Source organism: Pteropus medius, unplaced genomic scaffold, assembly GCF_902729225.1.
Source record: "Pteropus medius unplaced genomic scaffold, Ma_sr-lr_union100, whole genome shotgun sequence".
Classification (NCBI taxonomy): Eukaryota; Metazoa; Chordata; class Mammalia; order Chiroptera; family Pteropodidae; genus Pteropus; species Pteropus medius.
In genome coordinates, this window is record NW_024352787.1 from 23331096 (window position 1) to 23358887 (window position 27792).

General features: G+C 41.5%; 1 protein-coding gene across 1 annotated transcript in view; it reads right to left on the reverse strand.

The window, feature by feature from the left end:
- Positions 1–27792, reverse strand: part of AUTS2 (activator of transcription and developmental regulator AUTS2) — a 1077358-nt gene that overhangs the window by 23502 nt on the left and 1026064 nt on the right. Inside the window, 5 exon segments of the mRNA XM_039849320.1 lie at positions 967–1187; positions 2316–2441; positions 2444–2471; positions 2474–2567; positions 3892–4363. Of these exon segments, the coding sequence (XP_039705254.1) occupies positions 967–1187; positions 2316–2441; positions 2444–2471; positions 2474–2567; positions 3892–4363 (941 nt within the window).

Here is a 27792-nt window from a genome sequence, read left to right on the forward strand (position 1 = left end):
TAAATTTTAGAATATGTACTTTTAAAAATTAAGTTGAACAAAATGGGGGAGGAAGAGGGAAGAAAGGAAGTAAAGTTTGGTGAAGGAAATGCTTCTTAAAATGATGGAATTCAAATCTTTTCTCTTCGTACCTATATTATTTGCCTTAAAATTAAACATTTCCTTTAATATTGGAAAACTAAGCAAATAAACCACTCTAATACTCACTGTTATGAACAGGGCTCTATTTCAGGATATTTAGCATCCTAATATGGCAATATTCATTACAGATCCTAAGTTTAAAAAAAGTCCTAACTGGTTCTCCCGAGATGTGCTAGTCCCCAGTCAAGACCAAGACCGTGGTCATTACCAGTGGTACCTCCTACCATAGCCTGAATTTTGTCTCTGCAAGGCCAGTGGCTCCCTGACCATTTGCTGACAGAGCACAGTACCAGACTGGGGCACTGTCTTACAAAATACAAGAAATTAACACCTCTAACCAAGGAGGTTTGAGGAAACTATCTGGAAGGGTGGGCAGGGTGCCCAGTACACTGCAAATCTGACTGCGCTCTCCCTTCCTCAAGCCTCTTTTAAAAGTCCTGATACTCTGTGAGCATTTATTTGTTAGTACTTGGTGCAAAGTACTACATTTTTGTATCTGGTGGCAATCCCTCAGCATGTTCAAGAAAACAAAATTACTCTCTGAGTAAAGTTAACTACCAACTTTGAGGGCATCTAGAATAAAATCCACCCAGAGTGCCAGCTAGGTATGTCTAGAGAAAAGCTCCTACTTTAGGCTCCGGGTTAGTGCTGGCTGGGGCAGGACACATCCTCTTCTTTCCAGCAAAGATGGACAAACGAGCATCTGAGATGGCTATCGCTACCCCTCCAAACTCCTGTTCCCAACAGCCCATTCCAATCCCACCATGCTGCACAAAAAAAGAGTCGTGCTCTACTTATCCTCACATTTCTGCCTGGGGTACGCACCATGGGAGGTGCTGGCGTCGGCATGATGGCAGTGGGCGGGATGGCGTGGGGGAACGGCGTGAAGGTGTGCTGGTGCGTGTGCTGGTGCGTGTGCTGGTGCTGGTGCTGGTGCTGGTGGAACTCGGTCCGTAGGTAGGGCGGAGGGCCCAGGGAAGCCCCACGGTCAGCACTCTGAGAGGCCAAGAAACGTGTGTTCAGTTCCTGTCGCAAGATGTCTTGCTCTGGCGGCGGGGAAATAAAAAAAAAGGAGAGAATGACACTTTTCCCTTGTAACAGTAACTTCCTTGTGAACAGGACATCCAAGTACCTTATTAGGGAGGGATCGAGACTGAGGGACAGGAGAAGGGGCTCTCGGGGGGGAAGCTGGGCCCTTAGATGCAAGGGGACGACCAGTCAGGCGGACAGTAATAAGGCCCAGTCACAATCTAATTCTTCTGTCTAGCCTCCTGGCTTTTAAGGACAGAAGATCTGTCAGTGTGGTGTGCTGACCGACTCGAGGCAAATGTCAGGTCAATTTTCAGGTCTGTTACTGTCAGGTGAATGACCCTGGGCATGACTAATCACCCGTCGTGTCTCAGTTTCCTCATCTATTATATGGAGACGATATTGCCTGCCTCATGGGTTTATTTTGAGGGTTAAAGGAATTTACATTTGTAAGTGCTTAAGAACAGTGACTGGCATACTAATTAACAAATGTCAGCCATTAACATGGCAGAACTTTCACGCCCTCTTCAAGGGTAAATCTCTGCTTTACAGTTCTCTGTATTAGTGGTTGAACAATGAACCCCAGCTTGGGACACCTAGACTGATTAATACAGGTGAGGAGAAAAGGACCCAATATCTAATCCTAGGTTTATCCTTAAAAATTCTGGGATGTATTGCCATAACAAGTCCGTCTGGCCCTCTCCAAGGAGAAGACAGAGGGCCCCGCTCAGCTGTTCAGCTAAAAGAAATCCCTCAAACCGGGGTGCAGTATAAGAGCCTGGAATGAAACAGACACGGGCCTGGGAAAGCTTTTGTCACTCTAATTGGAGCCTGGGTGACGGGGCACAGACAATGTGTTTCACCACTTTATCAGTGGTGAACTCAGTCGGAAAAGCCTCATGGCTTCAAACAAACCCGTTCTCTTTGGCAATGTCCCATTCACCTGGCTTGTGGCTAAGCTGGTACGTACGGGTGCTGGTAGATATCTTTGCTGAACCTCAGCCCAGAAAGGACTGATTACAAGAATACATCCAATAAAGCAGAAAATCGTAAAAAGGTAAAACCTCGCAATCAGGAACAGCAGGTGAGGCCAGGAGCAAGGGGGAGCGGGAGCGTAGGTAAGCGAGGCCGCGCCTTCACCCTACCTGAGTAAGTGCTCCCGGCCGGGTGTCCGGGGACCTGCAGGCTCCCTGATGTCAGCGGTGGTGGAGGAGGCAGAGCCGTGGGAGGGGCAAACATATTGGGGTGGTGGGAGTGTGCGGGGCTGGAGGGTGGCTGAAGCTGTGCAGGGGGCTGTGGTTAAGGGCAGTGAGAGGGGGAATGGGGAGGCCGCGGGGTGGTGGGAGATGTGGGGGGGCGCTGGTTGAGTCTTCGCTGGAGTGCTGCTTCTGCTGCTGCTATTGGAGGACAAAACAAACAAACAAAAGGGAAACAAAAAGAAACAAATTTAAAAAGAGGTAAGCAATTAATTTTCTTATAAAAAAAAATCCCATCTCCCTGCCCAAAGCCATTCAACACCTTTTCTCTTGCTCTTCCTCCTTACAGAGCCCCCGTGTGTCTCCTGAAGTCACTGCTGCAGACACAGTGACTAGAAACGGCGGCTCCAGAGCTACCGCACGTCAGTGTCCACACAGCTGATTCTGCCAAAGCCTCCCGTCTGCTCTCCCCTCTGTGGCCAGGTTCTCACCTCTGTCCCTAGAGTCCCACGCTTCCCATCCTCCACTAGCCACATTTCCTATAAAACAATACAATTAACAAAAGGGAGTGAGGACGAGGGCCTGCGTTCATGCTGTCTCACCCACTACCTCGGGAATGAAGCGCAGGGAGCTCGAGTTCCCTGTCACCTCTATTTGCTGAAGGCCATGGAAATGGCTTCCAGACTGAAGATGGGCCTGGCCCCCTGGGGAAGGCCATCGCCACCCCACCCCCCCAAAACAGGCTGTTTCCTCACCTGTCACAGAGAGGACATGGCAAGTCCCTGAACCCCCAAGGTCACCAGGTTGTCACAGGAGAACAAGAGCAAAGATGAGAAGCCCCACGTGGTGTGAGATACTAGAATGACAACCCCTGGGACAACCAAGCGTGGGCAACACGCGGCGCCCAGGTCTCTGTCTCCCTTTTCTCTGCAGCTCTCCTTTGTGCTGCTTAAAAATCTTTCCTTGGTGATTTGGCAAAACAGGACAGGAGAGGGCCTGGCTCTCCGTGCGTGAACTCCTCTTTGTCTATGCCCAGCGTGCTTCTTCTCTACCTCTCCGACTCAGCTTAGAGGAACTTAAATCACAATGAAAAAAAACCTCAAACCAGAATACTCCTTGGTCCTAACCTTCCTGCCTCTGGAGGTGCAGAGAGATGTAGCTTCGTCTAAGGATCTCATAACACTCAGTGGTCTGTGAAGTGCCCCAGGATTCGATTCCCGGCCTCTCACCAGAGGTGGGCTCCTGGGCACAGAGCCCTCGCCTCTGTTTCTTGAGCATTCTCCTTCCTGCCTTCACTCAGGAGTCTCTGTAGATACTTCGGTTCTTTGCAATGTCCTCACCACCCGACCCAGCCTGTCCTCTCCCAAGAGACCCGAGTCTTACCTGATGGCCCCCTTACGTCTCTGCCTCAGAGAGAACACGACAATATTTTCAACAAGGAAACTCCAATCTCCCTGGGGACCCCTAACCCACTACTACCTGCCCCTCCCAAAGAAGATGGCAAAAAAAGGGCAAGTTGTCTCACCTTAAACTGTTGAGGCTTAAGCTACTGCTGTTGTAGGCTGACAATGGTTGGGAGAGGCTCTGAGATGAGGGGTGGGCCTGCACAGGTGGGAGATTCTGATGGAGCAGCTGGGTGGGGGACTGCGGCCGGGGTGGCCTCTGCACCTGAGGCTGTGGAGCGGGCTGCAGCTGGGCCTCTGCCGGGGCCTGTGGTGGCTGTGTGCTTGGACGTGTGGGCTGAGGCAGGGCCTCTGTGCGCTGCACCAAGTCAGGGTCCGGCGAAGGCGCTTGGGGCTGGGGCTCCGCCTGGGGCTGGGGTAGCGGCTGCGGGACCTGAGGGCAGGGGTCTTTAAGCACCACGGGCTCAAAGATCTGCTCTTTGCCACAGTCCTGGCTCTTCTCCTGGCTTCTCTCTAGACCCGATATCTTGGGGACAATTGGCCCTGCATCCTGGCTGTCATGTTCAGGTAGTGTGCCAACACCTAACTCCGGATCTGCATGGGGGAGAGCAAAGACAAAACCAGAGGCAATGGCATGTGAGTGTGAAAAAGCAGGGGAAAGCGAATTCCAAGAGCAGGTCACACAGTGCCAGTGATTCGGCCCAGTGCCAATTCTGAGCCCCTATCCCGTCTTCACCACGTGTGGAAGATGGGGGGTTGGAACATCCTTTGCCCCTCAAGCAGCCACACCTCTAGTGAGAGAAAGGGGAACCAGCCAGAGGAGGCTGCATTCCATTAAGCAATCTTGGCCACTGAGAGTCTGAAAATGAATGTTTTCCTTAATCTTGGCAAAGCCTTTAATGGAGCAAAATTAAGAAACAATAGCTGACAAGTTGATTTTTTCCCTTTTAAAACAAATACAGTTCTTGAATATACAAAAGAGAAGTGTTTTCAATAGCAAATGAAACAAATATTACTGAACCATACACAGATGTTTCTTCTTGGCCTTGCTTCCCTCCCTGCTTTCCATTTTGACAGAAGAGACACACTTCACATTTATTGAAATTATTTTTTGTTCAGCAAGTGCTAGACTTTGGTCAAACGTCAGGCCTCCTAATGTTCACCAACTCACCCTCGTGATATCTGAGATCAAGGGTGCAAACGTGAATCTCAATCAAATTTACTGTCAACTACACATGCTAGAGCTTTTAAAGGATCCCCCCTGGACCATGCAGGGAGTCCTCACCCAAGTGAGCACAGGGGTGCAATGCTGGATGTTGAGACTGAGACTTGATGTAATATTTAAGTACAATTCTATAATCATAAAAGAAAGTTGGAAAATAGAAGCTCCTGTATGAATTCAAAAGATATGCGTACCTCCAAGGGTCAAAAGACCTATGCCACATCTAGTGTACTGGTTATTTGATTACCCCGTAAGTCAAATTCCATGAACTTCTCTAACAGAGTAATGAAAGACAAATATGACATTAAATATAAAGAAATGGCCCTATTTATGTGTAAGTACTTTTGTATACATCTAGAGGAAAGTCTCACATTTTTGTTCCAAAAAATCCAATCTCCTCTGAAATGAGAGTGTGCTTCAGGCATTCCTTCCTAAATGAACTGCTTTGGGCATGAACTTTCTCTCTCTAGCTCACTGCATCAAGTGTAAAGAATCCTTGGCGTTCTCTCCAGTCCTACGAATTCCTGTCGATGTATGAGCGTATACACGCTTGTCATTTTTAATTTTCCCTGAAATCTGCATCAAAGCAAATCCCTTATTTTCAATGTTCTTTTGGTAAAAACAGATCAAACCTGTGACATGCATCAAAGCAGAAACAAACTGTGGGTTTATAAACAAAGCATATTTTTGGCTAATATGAACTTGGCTATCTTCAAGTCCCACCAACCAGCCTGGGACACTTATACCCACACGATGCAAAGAGGCCCCCTCTTCACAGGTTTCAGGTGCAAAAGGATAAAACACCCAATAAAGCGCTGGTAAAAAGTAACTCTGGACTTCTGACATCCTACTCATACATATTTCTTTCCAGTACTGTCTTGAGAATCTTTCTAGGAAGATTTTTGCTTACTATAAGCTGAAATTTTTTTTAGTGAATTCCCAACTTAAGGGCTATAAGAGAACATCAAAATCCTTGACGTGGACAGACCCCATTCAGCCAGAAGAGCTCCTAAATCACAAAGGAAGACCCTTTACGTGCAGACTACCATATCCAGGGGTACTAGCTCTGCTTCTGTCTCTGTTCTTTCCTATCATTTTCACAAGACTTTCCACAGCAAGTAATTACATGAGCTCACTGAAAATCACAGGCTGCATACATTGCAGGCTGGCTAGTTAAGTCAGGGGCAGAAATCTTAACAGCACAAAATAGATTTTTCATTCCCCTCAATGAGAGGAACCTCCCCACTCTGACAACTAATTTAGGATTCTTAAGCCTGCTACAATTGCAGGAACACATTACTGTCCTTTGGTACTGCTTTGTTCTCTCTGAACTAGGATGGTAAAAAATAAACACAGCAACATTTTCTATCTCATTAAGTTTAACTTCAAATTCATGATCTCGCTCCAAAAATCAATGTCCAGACAAAGAAAGTTTGACATAAAAGAAAGTTTCCTTTTCCAAGGGACACCACCCAGAGGACAGCATTTACTTATGCTGGTGAGGAAGCCCATTAGAAAACAATAGATAAGTGCTTCGGGTATCTTGCTTGACTATATCTTTCTCCTTGTTCATTATTTAATGAGCCTCAAGAATATGGACAACACAGTCAAGTTTCCAGGAGGCATCGTGCAGGCTTGGGCTCGCATCCAGGCTCAGTAAAGGCAGACGGAGTTGGCTTTCACGTCTCCTGTCGCCCCATTGTCTCACTAGCAACCTAAACACTGTTAGAGTGAGAGGTATGGGTGAGCCCTCAGAGTCATCCCAATCACCGACAATAAATACGGTACACAGGGAAGACCCCAACCTCTCCAGCAAACGCTGCAAATTTGTATGAAACGGTATATGATGAATGACAGGGAACCTACGAGGCCAGGAAGTTTGGTATAAGACCAGAATCTGGGAGACCATGCCAGCCCTTCTAGAACTTTACTGTGCATATGAATCACCTGAAGATCTGATTAAAATGCAGATTTGGAATCAGCAGCCCAGGGGTGGGGTGCTAGGGTCTGCCTTTCTGAGATCTTGCCATGTGATGCTGATGCTTGAAGTATTCTGTGAGTAGCAAGGCTCTTAATCCAACCCTCTCTGACTAGATGGGGAAGAAGCCCAGAGAAGTTGAGAGTGCTGCTTGCTGGAGGTCATTGGGCTATTTATTTAATAAATCAGACAACTTGAGTCCTAGTGTTAACTCTGCCACTGCTAAGTGCCTTTTCTCTGATTTACACTATGCTGCCCTCTAAGAAGCAAAAACCCTAAAACAAAACAGGTAATGGTAACTCCAGGATTCAGTTAAAGTATTTATGTACAAGCAGACAGTGTAAAGGGTTAGGAAGGCTACAAAGAGTTGCTGGAACACTGCCCTTCAGCTAAACCTAAAAGCTATCGTCAATCCATCAACGTCTTGGTGCTGCACCCTGTAAGCAAGACAGAGATAGGTTTGAAGGCTGGTAGGAACTTTGGGACTGAAACAGTTTTATGACTCCTCATTTACAACAGTCTCTGGAGGCACAGATTAGGCGTCATGCGTTTTTGCAGCTAATCGGTAATGCATTTCCTCTTCCTTTCAATTATTCAATAAATGTATCTTCCCAGTTAAGCTTTTCCATCTTGACAGTCAATTTGTCTTACCGTGCTTCTCCAAAATTGGCAAGAACACATTTAAAAAAATCACTTTGTATTGCTCTGTGTGCTCTGAATTTGCCAAAAGGATGAAATTTGCTGAGGTTGAAAGAAATAACGTGCAAATTGACTAGTCTTATTTAGAAGTTTTATTCATTACATTTTCAGGTTTAAAAATCTCTTCTTGTGATTATAAAAATAACACATCATGCTTATAATAAAAGGCATGCAATTTAAAATTATACTGCATAATATACAGTAGAAAAGGTGAATTTAATGCATGCAAATCATACCTCAATTTGACTCGAACACAATAAATTAAAAAAAAAAAGGATAGATTAGGAAAAAATTTGTTTGATTTTGATACAAATTTGATACAAATTCCCTGGGAAAAATGGGTCCTCTTATATTTTACTAGTAGAATGTAAACTCTACTACTTCTGTGGAGGGCAATTTGGCAACAGTTAGCTAAAAAAACACTGGATTTCCCTCCGCCTGGTGTGTTTGGATTTGGTCTATAAACAATGAAACATAGTTTGAATTGCAAGTTTGGAAACAGTTCAAAATGTAATCATTAGGGGACTGGTTACATATAAATTTGGTATGTCCATACCATGAAAATACTGTAGCTATAAAAATGAATGAGGAACTCTGTATGATAATGTATAGCATATGCTAGTTTTTATGATCAATGGAAAAAAAACTATATTATTTTTTACATTATGCATAAAGCTCTGGAAGAATACCCCAAAAACCAATAGCAGTGGTTACCTATTTGGGGACTTGGGGAGGAGTGAGAACTAGACAGACAGGAAACTGGAGGAGAAGGAGGTATTTTACTGTGTGTGTGTGTGTGTGTGTGTGTGTGTGTGTGTGTGTGTATTTAACTTTTTGAATCATGTGATCATGTTACCTATTAGAATTTTCATAAGAAAATTGGTCTTACATTTCAAAACAGTCTGAGCAAGAAAGAAAAAGAAAAAAAGAAAGAAAGAAAAAGAAAAGCAAATAAAACTGGGAATTCGAATAGTGGTATGACTATAGGCATAGAGAGTATAATGCATATAAATAACATATAATGTGCAAGTTTCAAATAATAATTCTTTAAAAATGGATTTTATGAAAAAAATATCAATGACTAAAACTGACTTAAAAACAAACCTGGTCATAAAAAGAAATTGAAAACCTACTCAATAATCAACACTTCAACCTTCAAAAAGGTACCAGGTGCATACAGTGTTATAGACAACGTGGACTAAACCTGTAAGAAACAAATTATTCCTGTCATTTAAGTTGAAAACCAACAGCAAACAAACAGCAAAAGTATTATTTACAAAAAATATAAATACAGCTAGAAAACAGACAACCCACGGAAAAAAATATTAAAACTAATAAGAGCTCGGTAAGGTATCTAAATAAGGAAAAACCACATCTTTTCTATATACCAGCAACAGTAAAAAAAAGGATCACATTTACGATAACAAAAATCATGTAATACTTGTGAATTAATCTATAAATCCCAAGGCCTATAAACTCTCAGGAATTCTTAGAGAACTCATAGATTCAGGGGTGTTTCACAACGCAAAGGAAAAGAGAAAGAAGTCAAAGCCACATAACCAGTGGTTCTATTTCAAGGATACTGCCCCTAGTGGGAGTTTTAAAATCTGTGGGAGTGTGTTTGGTGGTCCCGGTGAGTGGAGGGCATCGGTGAGACGTGTTGCAGCGTGAAGGTCAACCTCACACAACGTCTCGACTCACTTTTCAAGTCCCACTGGACATCTGTGCAGCTGAAAAACCCAAAACCTAAATCTGTTTCAGCCTATTAACACAACGTTTTGGAGGCGTGGTTTTAATACACACTGAATTTTCCAGGAATGCAAAAACTGCACATCATGTATGTCATGTTATATCCTGTTACAAACGACCAAGAGTTATTCATCATCTGGGGAAAACTGTGACATCAATGGTTAAGGCTGATCCCGGTATTTGAATTACCACAACCCACGGACCTGTGAGTGAGCATCCCATTCTACGTACGGATTCAAGCATCCGATCCCTTCACGGTCTTCTCATGTAAATAAGCATTTACATACTTAAAATATGTCATTATAAATTACTTTCTATTTGTTTCTCCTTTATATTTCATAAGGGTTTTACATACATTTTTAAGTTATATGTGTAGGTAGATGTCTACTATATATTTCATTCCAGAAAATAAAGAATAAGAATGTGTTAGATACACATCAAAATGTTAACTGTAATCTCATGGTCCAGAAATAACCACTGACTTTAATGTTTAACTTTGTGGTTTTTTTTAACTTTCCAAATTTTCTACAGTGAATATGTATTATTATTGTGAAAGAAAAAAGGGATTATATTTTAAAATGAATCCCTTCATGGACAATATACCTCCACCATCAGAAGCAGCCAATTGAAAAAGTGACTTTTCAAGTCCTTTGAAACTGCCCTACCTACTGGATAGGTGTTTTGTTTTGTTTTAAACAAAGCTCTTCACCAAAGGACAGAGAAATATTTGCCACTCAGAAATGAGGATAGGATATGGTGTGTGTTAGTCTTCTATCCGCAACATTTCTAACTAGTTCTAACTGTATATACTTGGACAGAAAGGAAATGATGAATGTTTTTGGTGGTGGGTGGGGGGCGGGGGGATAGGGGGGAGGAAAATGTCTCCCAAAGCACCTGTCTGTGCTTCTGGTCTTTACATGTCTTTATACTTGATTAAAAAGACTCAGTAGGGCTTACTCACTACAAAGTCATTACGGCAGCAAGTATGAATGAGCCTTAAAGACATCCAGAAAACCGCATGGGGCATGGGCCATTAGGCAATGTGTCCGTCCATCCGTCCCGTCCATCCGCCCATCCATCCATATCTTTCTGAATGTCTGATCCATATCATCTAGACAAGGACATGTCCTATTTTTAAATTAGTCTTTCTTCTAGTTAACTTTTCTACTTATCTGTGCAAATGAGAGCCACAGATACTACACAGAAGGAATGAAGATTCCTTCAGCCAAAGGAAGAAGAGCTCAGACTTTAAATAAGAAATGCGGGAATATTAATAAATGTTGAAATGTTTAAAAATGAAAAAGCTCAGAAACCTATGAATACATCAAATTTCTGTGAATCAATATGCAATTATTTCAAAATACTAGCAATATCCATTCTTTAACGTTTTTTGTCTATTCTGTTACCTCAAACAAAATCTTATTTTTAGCAAAGGCTGCATATTTTGGATATACATATGGAAACAAAAATTGCTCTACTGAATTACTTTAGCAATACTTTTACCTCTCCCCAAGTTTTTGATTCTACCTTTAAAACTACATTCCAGTGGTGGTTTGTAAAGTCTACCTTCTCTAACATACACTTCTTTTTATTTTCCCCCTTTCTTTTCTTCAAATCATTAAACAGAGACCAGTTTGTTCCATTAGCAGATTCAATTACTCGAACAAATGGAAGGATGACATTCAGTCTTGCAGCTCTTCTTCTTGGTCACTGAAACTGTATAAATAAATTGAGGAAAACCCACTGTTTGTTCAAGGCAAATTAATTTTCAAACACTGCAAGAGCGGGAGATCAGGGGAATGATGGGTGCTTGGCAGGGCTCAAAGAGATTCCATTTTGTGCTTGTCATTTTGTGTAAACATTAATTACCATCTGGGAGGCTAAGTTCTGGGCTGAAGTCTGTATCGCAAACCTCTGAGGGCTCCAGGGTTCTTAGTAAAAGCGAAATCCTAAATAGGAAAAAATAGCCGTTGCATCTGCCAAAACAGCAGCAACCCACTGGCAAGGCTGTGTGGAGACCAGCAGATTAGAGGCTGCCGTTATTAGAGAAGCTGGTTTGGATATCACCTAGTTTATCAGATTAACCCAGGATAGAGGTTAATCTGACAGGGGTTAAAGAAAAATCAACAGACTGTAGTTGACTGCATTTAAACTTGTTTCAAGTTTATTCCTTGTAAACCTTACACCCAAAAGCACCAATCCTTAAGCATGGGTCTTCAAGGGGAGTATCAACCTCGACTATAGACTAGAGCACATCAGAATGGCTTCCACCTACAAAACAGCACCCTTAAAGGTCAACCTAAGCTTGTAAACATTTAATTTCTTTTGCAGCCTCTAGTAAATAAGAGCAATGAAGGACCAAAATTAGAACGAGATAAATAGGCTGTGATCTATTGGGGGTGAAGAGGGGCATGCAAAAAAAAAACTTAAAAAAAACCCCAACAAACCCAAGAGTGTCAAGGTCATATACAATCCTTTTGATTGTGCTTTTCGCTTCATACAAGGAAAAATCTAATTAGTGTCACTGCCTATGGCTGGCACTGTACTAGGTCCTGAGGATACAAAGATGAACAAGAAAGAGCCTGCCTTCTGATAGTTGGTGGCTGACGAGGTAGAACACACACGGAGGAAAAAGACATGAAACTGGCAGTCAGGAAACCTGTGACCTTAAACTTCAGCATTAGTTATCTCTGAGGTTCAGATGTAAGCTTAGATAACGACAGCTAATGAGGACATCCACTATAGTTTATTGATTCGGAGTTATTGTTGGTAAGGTGCTTTTATCTGTAACATGTTCCTGCTGTACTGGTTCCGAGGATCAGGCTCAGGCCCAAACCAACCGAATCATGTTTTGGGACGTGTAGACAGACACCTGACATGAGAAACCAGGGACGAAGGGTGAAATTTCCAATCGCTTCTGAGAACAGTGCAAAAACTCCAAACACGTTTCAGAGAAAGCCCAAGCTTTCGTTTTGGCTTCACAGACATATCCCCATTATTTTTGCTCTCATCCTCCTGCCAGTCTCAATATTCATCAGCTGGCCTCTTTGGACAAGATCATCTCCTGCTTGGCGTCTATCCCCAGTGCCTTTCCGCCTCTGCCCCTCAGCCCTCCATGGGTCTTAGCTTCCTGGCCTGTCCTAATCCACCCCGTCTGGCTGTTGGCCGAGCGCCCACATGATGCTGTGCAAACACATAAGCACGACCACCCTCAAAACCAGTGCACACTCAACACTTCACAAGATATTTGTGTGTCTGCACACCAGTACAGAAGGTCCTAATAAAGAAAGGTTCTAAAAGGATTTTCAACCAAATATGCATGTATTCAGGCAACATGCCACACCTACTCTGAGTGAAGAAAGAGCAAATCTAAGGACAAGGCTATTGCCATCATAAAAGTCACATCTCACATTCCTTACACTGAAGAGAGCAAGGAGAGATCCTTTGCTTGTTTTAGAAATTTTCCAAGAGGTGAGACCAAGATACGGAAAATGAATGATAATTTCAGATGTTTGGTTAAAAAAATATATAAGTTTTCCGAGTACCTAATCATCCTGTATTTCACATTAAGAACAATCAAGGAAGGACGCGAGGGAGAACTGAATGTCATCTTCCCACAGGCAGCCCTCCCTCCAGTATTTGCATGGCTAAGTATAAATGAGGGCTCAAAGCTGTCAAGCTCATCACAGTCGCTCACAGATCTATTTATAGATCTGACACCTTCCTCACTATACTGCTGCCCATTGCTAACTTCTAATGCCGTCACCTGAGGGTTTCGTGTCCACAGCCAGAAGGGACAATAATCGTGAGGCTCATCTGACCCTGGTCGGCTTCTGAAGCAAAAATTCTTTGGTGTGGTGTGTCCTTGTCATTTTGTCTCTTAATGTAATAAGCAATTTTTCTTGGGTCTGTACATGGCTGTTGTATCAATATGTTTTTGATATTATGGGGCTATGGAATAAGGCACCCAGCTACTAACATTCACATTCTAAAAGCTTAGTGTGCCCATTAAAGTTGGCAAATGACCGGCTCTCGTTTAATCCGTATTTTCAACACTTTGAACTTTACCAAAGATTATTCTCTCAAGGACAAAGGTAAAAACCACCAGCACCAAAATCCCACTGAAATACTATCAGCCACCCTACTTTGTACACTATGATTCTATTTCAAATGATTTCAGGCACAGATTAGACAATCACTGAGACCCATTTAGTAAAGGCTGGGTGGGGTGTGTGATGATGACATGTAAGGATTTCCACCTTTCAAGTCTTTGGCTAGGTTCTCCCTCAGCTCCAGCCCTCCATACAAACACTCTCCACCCTCAAGTTTCTTCTTAACCCTCTGTATGCAGGGCTCTGATATGCCAGCTGGGCTTCTGGGCTGATACAGCCAACACTGGCTAACTCTCTCACTGTTTCAGAGTCTGCAAGAGCATGCACCCTTTATCCCTCTAAAATGAGAGTCACCTGCATCATACAACATCCCTCTATCTCCTTTCCCCTCTCCCTTTAAGGCCCAGGTATCAAAAAGGTCTCAATGAGGGATTCCTCACAGTGGCCACCAAGTCTTTCTGTTCTGGAGGGAAGGGAGGAAGAAATCGTAAACGCCAAGGCTTGTGGACTACTTTGGCCCTGGGCTCATCCTCTGCCAAGACAGCTGCATAGGAGGCGGGGTGGTTAATTCCCACAAGCAGTATCAGTGACCTCAGTCAATTTTCTACCAAGTTCACACAGCTGTCACGTCTCCTGGTGTGCAGCAGAGGAGGAGGCTGTTCCTCCAGAGTATCATCAAGTGTACCCTAAAGCAGAATTTCCCCAATGTACGGTGGAGAAATTCCAGAGTCACTCCTGCCCTATTCTCAGCAAGTCATTGTGAGAAGGGGGCTGCGCCCTGGGGACTATCTACCATCCTCTGGCGATGAGTGCTCTCTCGGCACTCAGACATGCCTGTCTGTACTCGGGAGGACAGATGACAAACCTCCTCCCCAAATGTGTTCGCACCACCTGCAATGGCCCAGCCCCTGCACTCTGCCTAACATGTGTGAGTACCACAGATGCCTCTAGAATGAATCCACGAAAGCTGCTTTTTCCCCCGATATCATTTGATCTTTTAGTTAAAGATGAAGAAGAAGGGAAAAGAGGATTTTGACAGCTTCTCTAAGTTTTGACCTTTCTTGTCCCGACTGTCCACCACCTCATACTATACATAGCAATGTATTCTACATGCTATTCCTAGTATGGTGCACAGAACAGCAACACTAGCATCACCTGGGATCTTGTTAGGGAGGTAAATTCACAGTCCTCATCACGTGCATGTTCAAGTTTGCAAAGCACTGTCCTATAGCACTGCTGGGGGTGTGAAAGAGCCTCAGCAAGCCCCACTGTTGAGGGATGTCATCCATGAGGTTGCCCATCCTTCTGTGTCTCCATCTCCCAAGACTCACTCTTGGAAATAACTTCCTTCATCCCTCCCCCAAGTAGGTTCTCCACCAGCATATAAGCTGCTGCAGGAGTGAGGCAGTGGGAGGTGGTGGTGTCGTTCAAAGATCAGGAGCTGCTTCCAATACTGAAGAAGGTCATGAAAGCCAGCAACAGTGAGTTCTTGTTGATGGTGATCTTTCCCGTCCTGGCTCCATGCACATTCACTGGATCACTCACCACGGAGGGCAGAGAGTTATAGAGTCTTGCCCCAAAGAACAGCCATGAGCCACCTTCAAGGACCATAGAAGAGGAAGTAGATTTATTGTGAATGGCATCACAGGCAGAACCAGGACCAAAGGATACATAATTGTGAAAGAACCTGGGCTGCCTTATGAGTGAACAAGCTAATGTTCTATTTTGCCCTTCACTGGAAGTGTCCAAAAGGACACTGATGACCATGACAAGAATTTTGAGGAGTTAGTCATAGAATCAGGAGACTGGACTAGATGACTTCTGAAATTTCATGAGTTCCTGAAGAAGATACTGATAGCACACTCCCTAGGAGAACATCTTTATTTTCCTTTCCTTCTCAACCTTCTAAAGTATCTCACCTGTAGGTTAATGAACACTATCTTCTTGATTTGAGCAAGTTTTGATAACTGCTACATCTTAAATAATTTTAAATCAAGACTTCTTACACTAAATGACTACAGATATAACTTTCTTTAGGAACAGAAGTAAATCTGCTTCTCTCCAGCCATGATTCTTGAAAAGTTGAAATATATTTTTAAAAAGGGAGTGAGGGGGAGTGTTGTGTGTTTCCTAAATTTGAAATACTTTATTTTTTTTTTTAAAAGACAAACCTACCAAGTCTTAAACTGATCTTCTATAAACCATCTATGCAATAAATACTTGGTAGGAAAATAAAATCTCATGGCCAGTATTTCATTTGCCATTATTTCATCACTTGTCATTATTTCATTTCACTGTCCTCAATTTGTCATAAAAAAAAGAAAACACGCTCAAATATAAAATTTGAAGCTCCATGTCTATAAGATGCAAGAAGACAGTGAGGATGGTGACATCGGCCTATCAGAAACAAGCTACCCAGTGGGTTCCATGGTGTAATGGTTAGCGCCCTGGACTCCAAAACTACCTATCCGCTTGAGTCGCCTTTCAATTCTCAAATGATAAAAATCACCCCGTAGAAACAAACAGTGGGAAATTGTAACTGTCCTTGGATAGAGATGGGACTGGAGTCGGTCACCAAAATAGTAGTGCCACCTCCCATTTACAACTATAATTCTGGAAGGGAAATGCCATCAGACGACCAAATTGAGGTTTGGGACATGTACCGACACAATATTTAAAACCTCCTGCAAATACCTGAACCTTATCTTCTGCGATGTTTTCAAATCAGAATGGCACAGGGTAATATGGCATTCATTCGCTTCTTCAATTGCCTGAGGACCATGCCGACCTGGCTGTCCTGCCATCATCCCCAGGCTCAGTATGACTAAAATCAAGCCCACCCCGTCCCACTCCATCTAAGCTCAGCATCACAGCATCAATTTATTTTCAGTCCTTGTTAATCAGAGGCTCAGGTGTGAATTACTGCTTATATGATGCCATTTAACAGGAATAAAACAATAGTTATAGAATCTGTTCTCTAGCAACCTGAGTGAGCTTTTAAAATATAAACCGAATCATGCGGTCAGTCCCCTGTTTAAAACTCTCTAATGGCTTCTCACCATGTGTAGAATAAACTCCCAAGTCCTCACCGTGGCCCCTGCTGCACTCTCACTTTGCTCCACACCACCGTCCAAAAGCGCCACGCTCCTGCCCTCTGCCCTTTGCAAACATACAAGTGCTTCTGAGTCCCACCTTTCAAAGTCCTGTTTTAGTCGAGCCACCTTGCTAATCCTTCTCCAGTCAACACAGCCCCTGGCAGCCACCCAAACCCTCTGATCAACTTCTATCCTAGATACCCAATGTTTACGGGACTTACCAGGCACTTACTCTACGTTGTTACTGGTATTTTAATACACACGACTAGTTTTTTGAGGGGAGGGATCTCTTAAAATCTTTACATTTATTTCAATTCCAAACACAATGCCTTCCGTACAGTGAGCACTTGATAAATTTATGATTTCTTTAAACACGTAATAATCAATTTACAAATTCTAAGCAAGTTTCTTTGTATTCTGCAATTCAAAAGGAAAAAAATCACTATAATGAGAAAAATACTCAATAAACAATTACATATTAAGCCAGAAATATCAAGTCTCTTTGGATTCATTCCCATAATTGAACATTATACTGCAATAAAATAACAGTATATAGCACAAGCAAATGTAAAATAATTGGAAGCCATTATGAAGTTTAAGGATCCATATTCAATATATAATAAAACTAATGTTCTATTTTGAATCACAAAAGATTCTAATAGTTTTGAGTATTTTTGGCATAACAACAACAACAAAAAAGCACGGGGCAATCAAAAGCACACAATGTTAAAGGAGATATATATTAACTGTCAAAGGTAGGTAAAGTTTCTTTGATCCAGTCTGCATGCTGGATCTAAAGTGGTGTGCAGACTTTATGAGCACAAATACACTTTCATGTGTACTGAACAAATAAACAAGAAAATGTAAACGGTTGTAAACCTGGGAAACTTATGGAGACGTGTAAGAGGATTTTTATTTTTCACCTTCTACAGTATTCAAATTTTCAACAGAACACTGGGTTTAAATCCAGAAACGTGATACTAAAAAAAAAAAAAAAAAAAAAAAAAAAAAAAAAAAAAAAAAAAGAAAGGTGATACTAAGACTACTGTGTAATCACTCATTATGAGAAAACCACAGTAAAAAGCTTTCAAAAATTAGCCAAAAAGAATTGCTAAAAATAGAAAAATTACATGGTAATGAAACTCCAAGGAGCAATGAATGCTAGAAAGAACGATACCTGAACAATGACGATGTCCAAAGTACATGGGCTGAGGGAGGACAAACAGGATTCATCCCAATAAAAATCTCTACGGTTGCAAAATACAATTGGGAAACACACACACAGTGTCAATCAAGCTGGAAGATCATAATATAAAGATTTATAAAATAAGGACTTCGCCATAAAACGGAGTAAGAGTTCATTTTTTTAATTTGCAAAAAAAAAATATTACAAATTGAAACTTTAATAGTCAAATCACAGTTTTCCTGAGGAACTACATCACTGCAATGGTACTAGACGGGTGACTGAAAGATAACAAGGTAGGGTATGCTGTATCAACTCAAGGACACTTAGAAAGGTAATCCTGAAAGAAATCCTTTTTGTCCCTAGCTCTTCTTCCACCTGACCGTAAGGGCGTTTCAATCTGAGATCTTGATTCTGCAAGAGACAATCATCACTCTGAAGACTGCAGACTACTGCCAAGTGATGACTCGCACATGTAACTTAGGCACTTCAACTGAACGAAGACACAAAGAAGTCATCAGAGCCTAAATGACAGAGTCTTAAAGTTCTTGTTGCTGTTTCCAACGTGTTATCTGTCTTTAGCCAGTCTGCTGTGCTCAGACACACTTGTCAGTCCCAATAGCAGCACGCACCTAGCAGCCACATGGAACGTCACGGACAGCTTACTAGTCCCTGTGTTCACAGAAGCCACACTGGCTACTTGAATTTAAATGTGCCTGGCTGTTTCTTAAATGTCCTCCTTGTTCAAGTGCCAAGGATGGCTTTTCATCCTAAAGCAGAACTGAGGCCATTCTGAAGCACGGAGTAAAAGCTGTAAAGATAGGAGGAGGCAGTGTATAGAGTAATATGAAGCAGTGTATGAAGCTAATGTCCCAAAACTAGGACAATGTGCTTGCCCATAACCTTGGTGGCTTCAGAGGGCCACTGCACAGAGAAGCATGTCCCCCTCACCAGAGACAAATAGTGGAAAGTCATTCGCCCCAGAGGATCTATTTGTAATTATTGCCATTGGTTATGTGTCTTCAGATACTGATTTACTCGGATCTATAAATTACTTCCTCCCTCAAACCACATTTACGACAAATGATTCCAGTTGAAATTTGGTGTTTTCAAAGCACTGGGCCTCAAATTCAAATATCCTCTGAGGAAAATTAGAACCTATCTCCCAGGGACTTCCAAAAAATGAGAACCATTTGAAAATGCTTTTCTTTCTTTCTTTCTTTCTTTTTTTTTTTTTTTTTTGCAAACACTAGGAGTTCAAAATACAGTTTATTTTTTCTCTTACAAAGAAAAGGAGGAAGGGGAAATTATCATTCGCCCCACATTTTTAACCATCCCTTCCTGTTCTCTTAAAATGCTAACCAAATTCTTTGCTTCAAATTCCAGTCCACTAGAAATAACTGTGCTTCCAGGTACAGTGTCCAAAGCCAGTGGGTTGTGGAGGCCCCAGTCAAATCTACGGAGCGGGCACAAAGGTCACTTCAGATACAATTTTAAAATCAGTCAGGATTGGGGGTTGAGGGAGACCAGGGACAAGATGTAAACAAAATAAAACCCAACTTGAAAAGAAAGCCTGTCCTGACTAGAGGCAATGAAATATTAATCCTCTGGAATGCACCGCAAATTCCACAAATACAACCAGGGATGTTTTTCCCTCAAAACCCCAGATCAATTCACGGCAAATGCTTGAATCTTCTTGAGTACAAAGAAACACAATTTTCTGTCTGCCTTAACAAAGACATGTAATTACAGAGCACGCAGCCTAAAGGAAACACACCTTGCTGAGTATGTGCAGTACCGGATTTTATAAAGATTCTTAAATAAAATAATGAGAAGCCTATTATGAACAGTAACTGGATTGGTGGATTGGTCAGTTTAAATTTTTCCCAAATGAACAGAACTTAGATCTCTCTTATGACATGACTTTGAGGGGCACTATATTATAGTTCATAAATTAACTGAATTCAAGTTCTGGCTTTGCCGCTAATTAGTGACTTTGAGTCACTTGGTTGTCTTGAGCAAATTAATCTATTTTCAATTAAGGCCATCAACAAATCACACGGCAATGATAGAAGGTGAAATTTTATTTTTAAACGACACTAGATGAGTAAAATACAAGTCTTTCCTCTATGCTGTTCCTAAAGAAACTGTCTCTTAAATAGATACCAACTGAAAAGTAAGAGCCACTCAAACTCTAGCTTTCAGATTTGAGAAATCTGCTGGATGTAACAGGAGACCAGATTTATAAAATATTCTTCTGGCTGGAGGGGACTTTGGAAAATGGCTAGATGAGCCAAGTCTTTCTCTTTAACACTTGTTTTCATTCCTTTCAGTAAAAACAAGTCTTTAAGACTATGAGCTTCCTGGGAGTGAGCAGGCATTATAATTTATGCATCTTTACAATCCCAGTGCCTGGAATACGTTAGGGACACAAAAGACATTTTACTGATCAAGTGAACAACAGAATAAAAAAACACGGGCTGCTATAAACGCTTGTTTTGGAAATGCGTGTTTGTTCCAATGTGAATGTTATGTTTGTTTATGTGCAATTTTGTCTGCAAGAAATACCAGGTGAATGCAGAAAACAGCACCAGCTGAATCAATCCCAAAGGAACACACTAAACATGAAAGCTTCAAATGCCTATCAGCTACCTCAGTTCGCCACGTATATTATGAGTCTCTCACCCACCCACTTCCAGTGTCTTGTGTTTCCATCTGGTTTCAGATAACCCTCCTTCCACCACTTCGCGAGAACTCACAGGCTGTGATCCTTCTAACGGCCACTTCCATAAGCCAACTTCAGGCCCTTTTCAAGGCAAAGGCCATATTTACTATAGCACTGATGTACTTCTTATCCATTTATCCATGTGTAGAACTGAGTTATGATTTTTATAAGGTCCCTATCTTTTTTTTTCAATCCGTCAGTGATGAAATTTTTGTGTCTCTAATGCATTTCCCCCCATAAGTCATGTAGTTCTGTTTCGCTGTGCATAACAGCACAGTGATTTTTTTTTGCAAACACGTAGGCAATGTTATAGCAGAACTGACTCTACGATATGTGAATTCATGACAGAATGTCATCTTACAACTGTCAAAGAAAAGAACAACAGCCAGTCCAGGGAGAGTGGGTGCAAAAAGGCATACAGGTATTGTCCTCTTCAATCTACTTATCAATTAACTTATTTATTATATGCAGAATTTGGGAGAGCAAATATTTTTGACTTATTCACTCAAGAAAAATATATTAAGCACTTGCTATAAGCTAAGTGTCGACGAAGGAAGAGAAAGATGATGAGATATGAGTTCCTAGTGGAACTCACAACTGAGCGGAAGACAGACAAATAACTATAAGGCAATGTAGTAAAAGCTCCAATTAAGGTATCACAAAGTCCTCTGAAATTTCCAAGGAAGGAAGGACTAACTTTTAATGACAGAAATATGAATCCCCAAAGCTTAATAAGCTGAAATGATGGGTTAAAAGAAAAAAAAATTGGAACTACAATAGCGCCAATTGTTAAGTGTATACTTAAAACCTTTAAGACTTAAAAACCTGCTGCCACTAAGGCTTGCCTCTCCTTTCTTCTATTTGACAACAGGTGGTATTTGCATTCATTTTGCAGTAAGCTCTAATCAGTCAAAAGCAATGCTAATGCAAGTTCTGACTGTCTTACTAAAAATGCGTAACTGAGAAAGTGGGGATGGTAGTAGTGATTAAACCACATAGGGAGAATCAGGTTCTGCAAGCCTTACTCTGAAGGGGCTGTATAGAAGCTGGAACAAATTCAAAGGGTGATGAGCAGAATCAAAGCCATGTTTCCTGGGGAGTAGCTGCTGGAAGGGGGAAGGGAGGAGGGCACGGAACACTGCTGCTCCCAATATCTGAAGGGCAGTCTTTTGGAAGAGGAAGTAGACCTGTATCACACAGGCCCAAGGGGAAAGGATACCCAGGGAACAGACTTCTGCCCAACATAAAGGAGACTTTTCTAACAATTAGAGTTGCCCAAAGATAGAACACAGCTCCTAGATAGGTTTCTAAGGGGTGTTCAAGCCCTGGGTTCATGACCATCTGACAAGGAAACTCCAGACAGAAGATTTACACATCAGACAAATGGCTGAGTCTAGATCACCTTTTAGATCTTCCTCCAATCAAAAGGTTCTATGATTCATTAAAATTTAGCTTTGTGACCTTGGCACTTTGGGCAAGTCACAGTTCTTCTCCATGGCATAACTTCACAGCCAGGTATATTACAGAAAGCATGCTGTTTGACCCCTGCCCCCCTTTGAAATATAAAGAATCAATGATATTTTCAGGAAAAACGAAAAGCATAAGAGGTCCAGAAGAGTGCCCACAAGTAATCAATGGATGATCTTACACCTATATAATGCTCCCACCCACCAAAGACTTTCTACTACTCTTTACTCCCCTGGATCTTTGCAACAAACACCTCTCTGAGGCTGACAAGGACATAAGGGGAAGACAGACACTGTGTTGTGCTTTCATATTTTTATACATTTAAGCTGCTGCTCTGGCAGAGGCCTGCAGGCTTTGAAGACCTTTGAAGACTGAGGCTATCCTGAAAGGAAAATTCATTTTAACTCAAGGTGAGTAGCTGGTAAGAGCAGATCTAGATTTGTCTGGATTGAGATTTTTTGGTGTGAGCAAGAAACCCCTTCTAGATGTTTCCATGGCTGATATGTGAAGAAGATAGAAAAAGACCCACATGAGACACCCCATATTGCAGCAGCACCAGAGTACATATGATCCTTCTAGGTAATATGTTGCTCTGAAATTTCTCTAAAACAGGATACCCAGTGTGGCATAGGGAAGGCCTCAAAATCTTGCCAAGATCACCAAAAAGAAACAGAAAGCAAATTAAAGCCTGTGGGTATGGCTTCCACAAATGGGGAACTTTGATTATGCCCCACACTTCATATGCCATTAACATGTAGACAAGCCATTTTAAACCAGATTTTCTTCTATTTGAACAAGTATATTCCAGTGTGTTAAGAACTTAAGTGGCTAGAAAAAAATCACACAAAGTTCCAACACCCTCCTTTCCAACAGTGAAGAATGTGATAAAATAACCTATAAAGCACATGAGGCCACCTTCCCCTGCTGGGCGGTTCCCACTCTCCTGGGACTGGCCCTGGAGCCTCACGCCTCGCATCCAGCCAGCCGCATCCCTCGCAGTTTGTCCTGGGCGGAAATAGAGGGATTTCCACGGTTCTCTTCTAGCTTGCCATGTACCTCAACCTAGCAAGTTATTTAAAAGTAACTTTCAAAAGCTCAACTTAATTTGTTAGCTTCTTAGGCTCAACACACTTTACACACATGTGTATATCATACGTCCAAAAAGTTAAAGGAAAAAAAAGCTTTAGTACATGCCAAGAAGAAAAACAAAATGCTAATCTACCTAAGGGCTTTCATGGAGCCTTTGCACCCGCTCAAGGAGCAGCACCTATTTCTCTGACCAATCTGAGAAGACCACCTTAAGAGTCACAGGTCCTAGCACAAGGGAAAAAAGTGGTGAGAAGGGTCATTGTTCCCCTCGCTTTCCCATGGTTTCAGGGAGAGAACAGCCACTCACTGTATGTTTGCTGTGTTTACAAGTTGATGTCTGTAACTTTCCTCTAGAGCTCCACTAACTGGAACACTTCATTTCCTAGTTCTTAGGAGAGTCTGCAGAAAAGCCCACTGAGTTCCAAAGCCTCCTAACTGCACTTAGGAGTCTACAGATAACTGGGCCACAATTCTTACTTTCAGTTTTCAGTTTATGGACTTTATCTGACCAAGGGTTGGTTTAAGAATATCTTCAGTAGAAGCCTTCGATAGAAGACTCTTAATTCCTACTGCCTAAAATTTAAAATCTAATTAATTTGTATATTAAAACGCTTCTCTTTATTGCTAATTGGCTGCAGTATAATAATCTGTCTACATTATAATATTTTACTGCTAATCGAGACATCAATAAAATGGACAATGACTTTTTTCCCTCTTCAAGGTTACCTATGAAGCTCCAGGACTCTGAAACAGATGAGGGCTTCTCCTGGTCACCCCTCCTGGCTTGTCCTTTCTGGATTTTAGGTCATTTCAACATCCTGTGAACTCCTTGATAGTAAAAAAGGTATATGGTGGCAGCGCAGTAAAGAAAAATGCACGTCAGTCCAATCTTGGAACTATCTCTCCCTCTAAACATCACAAGTGTTGAGAACTGGATATAATAGGTTAGGGTACAAGATATTTCCATCCCACATTACAAATAATAGAGCAAACTGGACTTCAAGAAAAAATTCCTTCTGACTCAAAACCAGAAACATGACGTTCTGATTCCATTTTAGTTCTAGGGACTATGCAGAATTTACCCTGTAGATGTTACTAGAAGATGCAACATAGGAGAAATCAAATTTTCCAGGCCCTTTCTGCACCCAGGTCCTCAACCCACATAACAGTGAGGGGGAGCTGATAACGGGAAAAGTCTCTGCTCTATGGCTGAACACATGGAAGATGCAACGAGAACACTCTAGCTGGATCACGAGCCTGCAAATATTGCCCAATCTGTTCACTTCTACTCTTTCTAGCTTCCTGCTGGTTCTACTTATCACAGCTTGCTAGGGTCTCCATCAGATAGTCATTAAAGAAGTAAAAGGAAAATTACTTTTTATTTTGTAAACAGTTATGGTCAACGTTCTGGTCAGTTTGGAGGGCAGAACTCCTGGCTAACGGGGAGACTGCAGTGAGCAACACGATCCCTCTCTCTGTGTTAATTAATACACTGGAAGTACTGCGTGCGCTCATTAATGCCGGTGATTTACAAGGAGGATGAAGGGGTGAGGAGGTCAGGCACGCGGGAACATAAATATGACTCCACTGCACAATCCATCTAGGTTATGTCAAGATTCTTCTAAGAGCCAGAGATGCACTTTGTGGAAACCATCTCCTTCCAATTATACGAAACAGGAAAAACAACTCTGACAAGCTGGCTTCCTGAATGCAATGAACAGCCCAGACACTTCTCATTCCCATTACAGTTCAGTGCTGCCCATCAGCTGTTCTCTTCACCAACAACAAAGTCTTTCAACTAATGATTCATCAATCAGAACAAATCCCTCTTTAAGTCATTCCAATTTGGAGGGATTAACAACTGTACATAAAAAGCACTGACCTGGCATTTTTTGAAATAGGAGTGAACTTAAATATATATTATAAATACATTTCTCTTCAAACAAATATGCCAATCACATCACTAATTTTGAAAACTGATAACAAAAATACCTATTCCCAAGCTCTTAAAACAATCAGCAATAAAGTATGCCCGTTATTTCATCTTTCCCTTCATTTTATATTTTATATTATTTGGTACTATAAATATTTTTACAAATTAACATCTATTCTTCATAATGATCATTCTAAATGAATTAGAGGTATGAGCTATAGATTTTTATTGCTGGCTTATTTTTTGGCAACCTATGTTTAACTCTTTAGTTCATCCAAAATTTATTTTGATGTGAGATGAAGACCTAACCATCTGTTGAATAATTTTTCCTCCTATTTCTCTTTCATTTATAAAAGCTCTTTTACTCTGTGCTAAATTTTTATGTAAAAATAGAATGTTTTGGATAATCTGTAACTTTTTGGTCTTTTAATAGTGCCAAGATATTCTAATTATTATAGCTATATGTATACATATACACATATAAATGAATAAAATAAAAGTGGTGACTTCCTCATTTACAGATTTTTCAAATCCAAACCCACTTGACCCTCCCTTCCCATTGTCAATCAAATAAGAGTTCTGATTGTAACTGTCCTAACTTGGATAAACTAAATTTAGCCTACTAATTCAAGAACTTGCCTTCTCTTAAGTCTCGTGTGTCTCATAAGTCACATGAGTCTTCCTCAAAGTGAATGGAACGTGGCTTGTCTGCTTACACTCTTATTTTTTTTTCTTCTCAATAGGCATTCTGATAACATATTATTCCTCTGCCCCAAGTACTCTCTTTTTCTAACGGAGGATGTCAGGAAAACACGAAAGCACCAGAGTAAAGCCAACAAATGCTTCACTTCCAGGAGAAAACAACCCAAGATACAGATGCATTCCCGACAAGGAGAATGAAGATAGGTCAATGCTGCTGGCATTAACTTGATTCAGAAGTAAACTCTGCAGTAGAGCCCTAATGTCAAGGGCTAAAGCATTCTTTAGAACATCACCGAAATCATCAAGACCACACTCCCAGAAAGTCAGGGCTACAAAACCTGCCCTTGGCATCAGATGCCACATCTCCTGCTGCTCTTCATCACCCATCCTGCCCCTCTCCCGTGTACATGCTCCGGAATAACTGTGGTAGCTTCCAGAAAGGAAGTACAGAAGGGAAGTTCTGAACAAACCAATTGGATTCGCCATATCTCACATCCTTTTAAATGTCAATTTCATTTTGTTTGTTTCTGGACTTTAGAAAGATCTCAGGAAGGAAAAAAAAAAAATGAAGCAAATGCATCTTCCAGGTTCCTACTTCCAGCCGCAATCTATTTCAACTCTAACTTTTGGTAAGGCTTTACTCCTAGAGAAGGGGCTACTTACCCTAAGAATTAACTGTGCTCTTCCACCTCAGGGACAAACTGTAGACTTACTTTGTCCTCCTCCAGATTTATATATTATCTTGACCTTGGGTTGATAGCTTATAATTATCTCCCTTACTACCTTAAAATACCAAACGCTTCTTCCTTAACCTTCAACAGTGCTACACCGAATTTAATTACTAAGCATTAAAGTAGCTCTTCTTATGTCTCATAACCACCTCTTTTAATAAGTCATTGCCTCAATTTTAAAAAGAGGCAGAGATAATGATGAACAGAGTTTAAGAATCTTGGAAAGGCAATAAAAAGACTTCGGGAGATATTATACACCAGCTCAAAAATTAACTTGGAGACTTTCACAGTTATTATATGGCTTTATTTTCTATTCCTGGAAACTCTGACTAATCCACTAAGTAGTCTGAAGTAGAGAATATTAATATTTCCAGTGAGCAGAAAAGATGGGAGATTACTATACCACCATACTCACCACACCCTGCCAAGCTTACCCCTCAACCCAATATGTATGTGCCAAATATGTATATGTATATGCCAAAATATACATAGCCTGATTCTGGGATAGTTTTCTTACATGTTAAAAGGAGGGGGAGAGATTATTTATATCTCCTTACTGACACTCCGCGGGTTCTCATGAGATCTGAATGGGCCAGGACCAGGTGAAGCCGAGCATAGGCGGCAGGCTCTCAGATGGCGTGAGCATGGGAATCAGAGCCTTTGCTGTCAGCTCAGCCCTATGTTCTTGAAGTTCACAAGGATTCTGAGAAATAAAAGGTAACTTAGCCAGACTACAGAGTCCCTTCCATCCAAAATATGAAAGATGTTTAATCACTATATTAACAAAGAGTATCAAAAATAGCCTGGATATATAAGAGAAAGTAAAACAGGAAAATGTTAGCAACTGCAGAATCTATCTGACGGGTGTTGGTGAATGTGGAGAGGCACACAGGTATTCACTGTACAATGCTCTCGACTTTTTAGTATATTTGAAAACTTTCATAGAAAATTATTGGGGGAGAAATCTCCAGACAGTTGGCACCTTCGATATTGTATAGCATCTGTCCTGTAATAGCCAGGTTTCCTTAGTTCTGTAGAATGTTCTATTTATGCAACAGAAACATTCTATGACTCGGAGTGATGTAAACTGTGATTATTAAACACCCAAAGCGCTTAAGTCTCTGAGAGTCCTGAGAAACAGCCTGTCTAAGCTGGTATTACCTCTGCAGACACAGCTTTCTCAGCCCCTCCCTTGCAGAATTAAATGTTCAGGAGGTGAACCTTTTTATATACTTCGCTGTCTCAGATCATTAAAAATCTAGGGTGTGTTTATTATTCTTGAATGGTGCATAAACCAATTCCTACCAAACCCGCAACACTGAGTTCTAATTAATGAAG